Source organism: Stenella coeruleoalba (genome assembly GCF_951394435.1).
Source record: "Stenella coeruleoalba genome assembly, chromosome: 13".
Lineage (NCBI taxonomy): Eukaryota > Metazoa > Chordata > Mammalia > Artiodactyla > Delphinidae > Stenella > Stenella coeruleoalba.
This window is the reverse complement of record NC_137159.1, coordinates 30,589,135-30,595,134: the sequence shown is the minus strand read 5'-3', so window position 1 is coordinate 30,595,134 and position 6,000 is coordinate 30,589,135. Positions and strand designations below refer to the sequence as shown.

Here is a 6,000-nt window from a genome sequence, read left to right as displayed (position 1 = left end):
CTAGGCAGTGTCGTGTAGTGGAAAGAGCACTGGACTGGGAGCCAGAAGACCTGACTTCCAATGCAGGCTCCGCCACGAACCAGCTGTATGACCTTGGGAAAGTCACCTGATTTCTGTGGGGCAACTGTAAAATGAGGGGTTGGTGGGGTAATCTCTAAGTTTCCCATCAGAGTGTGATCCAGGGCCTATTCGACCCCTCCTTGGCCCCGTGCTTCCAGGGACAGAGATGGGAGACGGCGAGGGAGGGGAGGGAGGACGCAGATGGGAGCCCCAGGGGGCTGCGAATCAGGACTCCACTTTCTCCTTCTTTTTGCTTTTCTTCAGGAAGGACGGGGTGCGGAATTTCTTCTTCTTCTTTGAGGGAGACTTGGAAGGCGAGCCCTCTGGGGACATGGGACCGCTGGTGACTGACTCTGTTTTGTCTTTCGAGGTATCGACATCCGTGTCGGCGCTGGTGGTCATCTGGCTGAGGCCTTTGCTGAGGATGTCCTCTGCCGTCTGCTCATCCTCCCTGCCGTTGACCACCACTCCTTCTGGCTGCGTCTTTTCCGGCTCTGTGGTGGCTTTGCTTGTTTCCGTCTTCTGAGCATCTTCTAGAAAAAGATCCAAAGACGTGACCCATAAGATTTAATTCAGGCGAGAGCTTCAACCTGGGGCTAACAGAACCATTTCTAGGCAATTATATAAAGGAAGTCTAGAGCAAAGAGAGGGGCGGGCTGACACGGTAAGGGGAAAGGGGTAGGCAGGGTTCTCTCCCAAACAGGAGAGAACAGGCCCTTGGCAGGCCAGGGACTATGGGCTCTTGCCTACAAATGTAAACAGGTAACGATCTCCAGAAACGGCAGCAGCCCAGCAGGGGCCCGGTTGGGAGCTTTCCTAGGAACAGACAGAACAAGGGAACAGACGCAGACTACAGAGAGGCTGTAGGAAGGGGAGGGCACTGCCATGGACAGCTCAGGGGATGCATCTAAGAATTGTTGTGACTGGTTCAGTTTCACTAGTAAAAATATGGAAATGACATGTTTTCATACCCATTTCATTTCCTACACCTCTGAGGAACTTTTCAAGATGGAGAGTATCTTCCCAGTAGGCAGAGAGGGGCAGGCAGAGGGATGGTGGGATTCCCTGAGTGGCATGGACCCTACAGACTGCCACCCTATTCAAGGCCAGGAGTGAAAGCCTCCTGCTGCCCTTTCTCCTCCTTCCCACTCTCTTCCCACCCTGCTTCCACTCAAGCTTTGAAATGCCTGTATGGGGAAGGAGGAGGGAAAATTCTAAAACCGTAGACTTTGAAAAGTAGAAAGGAAGGTAAAGTTAATCTAGCTCCTCCCCATTTTACAGATAGGAAAACTGAGTAAAGCAGTAAAAGCGGGCAGACCTCAGTTTCTTGCCGTCCCAACTTAGTGTTCTTTTCACTACGTGAAACTGAGAGGGGTGTGTGTGATTGTGCATGTGTGTGAGTGTGCATGTGTGTGAGTGTGAGGGATATCACACCATGAGAAAGTGGGAGTGTGGGAGCTGGGGAAGGTGGGAGACTGGTGTCCCTTACAGACAGAGTGGGGCAAGACAGATGTCTTGGGAAATGGCTAGGGTTCTTGATGGGGTAAAGACTGGAGAAATGTCTGGTTACATGGAAGATGGGACAGAGGGGGGTAAATTTGGGGACAGTTAACATGGGCTAGTTTAACTATCTGGGTAAGCAAACGTCTTCTCCAATAACTCCTGAGGACTGTCCCCTCTTAGTACTGAAGACCTCGGCCCTGGCTCCCATTCTTCCTACTGTCTGGCCCGCATCCTGCCATCATCCAACTACCAAGTTCTCTAATGCGCTTGACTCCTACGGCCCTTACTGCCCTCCCGCCCACCATGCATTCCGATGGTCATCACTGGCCATTCTCTTGAACGCAGAAAAGCAATCCAGACACAGCCTTCCCCCTGACCGCTCCCCTCTCCTCTCTTCACCTGCTTTTGGCCTCATCGACCCTCTGATCCCTGGACCCCTCCCTGCCATTGCAGTCTGTTTCCCTCTGTCTAGACCACCCTTCTCTCTCTTCTCTGTGTCCCCAACCTTCACCCACACAATCAATCAGCTTGAGTGTTACCCTCCCCTTAAAGTCTTTCCTGGTCCCATCCCTGCTTCCAGGTAGAATTTGTCACTCCTTCCTTTCGGCCCCTACTAGATAAATTTCCATCACAGTGACTGTGAAACAATCACTTCTTTTTTATGCCTATCTCTCCCCTCAAAACTGAAATAAATCAGACAAGACTGTGTTTAATTATCTACGTGACTAGCTTATAGGAGGTACTCAGAAAATGGTTGTGGAATCCATGAATGGTTGAATGCATAAGCAAACAAATGAACGTGTGAATGGTTTTATTCTAACCAAGTCAACACCATACCTCATCTTCTTTCTTGTCTGTCCCAGCCTGAGTCTTCTACGCTGAACTGGACCCAACCTTGTAGACAAACAGCTGCCCTGCATGCTGGCCTTTGTCTCCTGTACCTACTCCCCTGTTCCCACTCTTGGCCTCCTGGGCTCTTGTACCTCCAATGACCCCTCACTTGGATGACCCGTGAGGATGTGTTTCTCAAGTTACACCCTCTCAGATGATTTTGTTACCTGCCTTCTAGCTCCACGAACACAACTATGGATCAGAGGACCCCACCTTCTGTCCAGGTGCCATTTCCTGCCCTGTGGTGATAGGCACCCTCGTCCCAGCAGTGGCCTTCACCCACGCCTGCCCCTTCAGCTGCATCTGCAATCGCAGCCCCTGCTGGCTGGCTCTAGGAGAGCACAGCAGGATTCTTCTCCCCAGCCAGAAAACAAGTCCACACCGGGCATGTCACCAGCATCTCACAGAGCTCCCGCACCATGAATCGTCTGGGGAGCACCAGCAAACAGAACGTGGGGCTGGGAGGCGCCATGGGCCTTGGAGGAGTCGGGTTCCAGATCGAGGTCACCACTCCCTCAGCTGGGGGGGACAGAGACCCCTGGAGGGTGCAGTTGGCCAAGAGAAGGGGCAGCAGTCAAGGCTCTAGAAATAAATACTTATTGGGCCCCAGTAAGGAAAGCATCAAGGACCAGCTCTGAGAGTCCAGATCCCTCCTTTGTTAACAGCCCACGACAGTTAAGGTCAGAACTACCTGGGTCTTCAGCTATTTGAAGGGCTCCAGGAGCTGTGGCAGAAGCGAACTCACCTTCTAGCATCTCCTAAGACGAACCACTGGCTTTCTCTCCTAGATGGGGCACTTTGAGCTCTGGGAGTAGGAGACAGGTGTAGGGTGGATGGAATGGGGTAGAGGCTGGGAAATCGGGGGATCTATCCAAGGATGGTGGCCAGGAAGCAGAGGGGAATAGGGAGAGTGGATTTGGAACAAGACTGGACTTGGCAGCCTAGGTCCATAGCCACACCCTTGTGGCTTGGGAAGAGCTGAAAGGCTTGAAGAGGCTGGAGGAGGAAGGGAGGTGCTTTGGTAGGGAGATGCCGAGCTTGTTTGGGTACCTACCTCTCAGACTGGATTTCTCACTATCCCTCAGCATCCAAACACTTGTCTCTCAGTCCCCCGATGTCCCCTTCCAGAAATGCCCACTCCCTGGACAGCCCACTCTACTCCTATCTGCCAGTCCAAGCATATATCTCCCCAAGGTCTGGTTCCAGCCTCCCTTGACATTTGACAACGATTTTGCCCTTCTCTAAACCTACCACCAATATATGAATTTTACACTTGAGTGTGGTCCCCTCCCACACTGAATCTGGGCTGGCCGTGTGGCTTGGAGAAACCAACAGAATCCAGAGGAAGTGCCACTGAGCCAGCCTCAGGCCGAAGAATTAAGAAGGCCCAGCAGCTTCTGCTTCTATAGTTTGGGGAGCCTTGAGGCACCATGTGTAAAGTCCAACTACCTTGATGGAAACACAGATGGCCACATGGAGAGGACCTACAGTTATATGGAGGGACAGACAGACAGACAGAGAGACAGAGAAAGAGGCCCAGCCATTCCACTGTCCCAGCTGCCCCTGACAAGGCACCTGACATGTGAGTGCACCATGTTGGAAGTTCTAGCTTAGTCAGGCAACCAGATGACTGCAGCCCCAGCTGACATCAGTGGAGCAGAAGAACCACCCGCTGAGCCTTGTCAGCCCACAGAAGAACTAATTTCCATAAACCAGTTCTCATTAGGCACTATGATTTAATAGTTATCTACTGCTGCGTAACAAACCACACCAGAACTTAGTGGCTTAAAACAGCAAGCCGCGTAGTATCTCTCACAATCCTGAGAACACAGTACGTAAGGAGAACTCATTTATGAAAGCACATTACAAGGGCCTTTTATATTTATGAGCTCATTTTATCCTGATAACAATGCTGTAAGTCAGGAAAGGCAAGGATTCATGTTAGTCCCCCATCCTGCAGTGTTTTCATGCAACTTATTTGAGATGGCTAAATTAGTAAGTGACACAGCTGGCCTTCTGATGTTGAATGCAGGGCTATTTCTTTGCAGGCATAGCCAATGCTCCTGAGGGGCCCATGGGGGGATTGACTCAGCAGGGGCAGGGACAGTCAGGAGCCAGTCAACAGAGAAGGTGATGACAGAGATGGCCAGATGTGAAGGAACAGGACTGGAAGGACTCCTTCAGAGAGGCTGAGGGGTAGGAGTCAGGGAGGCAGATGAGGAGTGACACTGAGGTGAATTAGCACAAGAGGATTTGAGAGCATGGGGACGAATGGTGTAAAAGTCATTCCGGATCTGATGGGTGAGCTACATGTCAAAGTGCAGATGCTACTCGGGGGGTCAGCCCTGTTGTTCTGAGGAGCTGGGCAAGCCAATGGGCAGCCTGGCCAAGGCCACACAGTCCCACTTCACACCGTCACCCCGGACAGCTCCAACTGGTGCCTCTTCACGGGGGAAGGCACCAAGGAGGTCCACGCTCCCCAGCTCTGCCTGTGTTACAGGAAGACTCTTTTCTAACAACTCAACTAGAGTGTGCCTCTCCATGGAGCATAGATTTGGGCCAGAGAGAAGCAGGAATCCTGCTGCAGTGGGAACGACGTCAGGCAGTGGGAAAGCAGTGATCCCACCCCTCACACCCCTCTCCTCCCCCATTCTGTCCCACTGAGTAGCAGAGGTCACTCCAAGGGGCTCCCAAGAGCCGAAATGGAATTGCCACCCCTTGTCCCACTCCTGCAACCAGCCTCCTCTCCAGTGGGCTCGCCTTCCTGCAGTTGGCGCAGGGATGCTGCAGACGGCAGTCAGGCCGGGTGCTCTCTGCATGCAGATAAGGCAGTTGGTCCCCAAGGCCATTCAGGCTCTGGCCCCCAGCCCTAGAAGAGGTCATGAGCTCCTCAGAGGGGCCCATGCACTAGGAAGGGGGGGTGCAGATGTGCTCCCGAGGGCCACAAGCCCTCCGCCAAAGGGGGCGTCCAGCAGCTGGCCCAAGGCCCGTTCACTGTGGGTGGAATGTCCCATGGAAGTACGGGAGTGTGTTAGTGCACGGGTATGACCTATGTGTGTCTATCCTAGGGGGATGCCTAAACCATGCACAGCACATGTGGAACTGGTGATGACTTTTATGGTCAGGAAACCTCCCGAAGGCAGGGTTGTGAGCAGCAAAAGAAAAAACTGAGGAGCAACATATTTCCTTTGTAAACGTCCTCCCTCCCCCATTGCACGTATTGGAGTGAGTTAGTAAACAGCCTCTCTATACTTACTACAGAGACAAGTATTCAGAATCGGAGGAAACTCCTTTGACGAAGGCACCAACGGGAAGAGAAAGGAAGACGTTGTGGAGGCAGGTTGACAACACCACGATGAGACACGATGAACACAGTCATGGGACATCCACTTGGGGCTCCGGCCTCAAGCAGATGGGTTTCCCCTGCCAATGCTGGACCTGTGCTCAAGGCAGCAGTTCACTAACGGAGGGAGCTCAGAGTTGGGGATTCGAGCTGCATTCACACGTGTGGCCATTCTACCCAGGAGGGGGAAGGTTCTATCAGGA

At 52.5% G+C, this 6,000-nt stretch overlaps 1 protein-coding gene across 3 annotated transcripts in view; it reads right to left on the bottom strand.

Moving 5' to 3' along the window:
* Positions 1–285: 285 nt before the first annotated feature.
* ADD2 (adducin 2) overlaps positions 286–6,000 on the bottom strand; it is a gene marked incomplete at its 3' end in the record, with an annotated part of 104,913 nt that continues 99,198 nt past the window's right edge. For 2 of the 3 annotated variants that reach the window (XM_079940914.1, XM_079940912.1), the window contains one exon: positions 286–593. In XM_079940914.1, the coding sequence (XP_079797040.1) occupies positions 286–593 (308 nt within the window). The remainder of the gene's footprint in view (positions 594–6,000) is intronic. The other variant, XM_079940913.1, reaches the window with a different exon arrangement.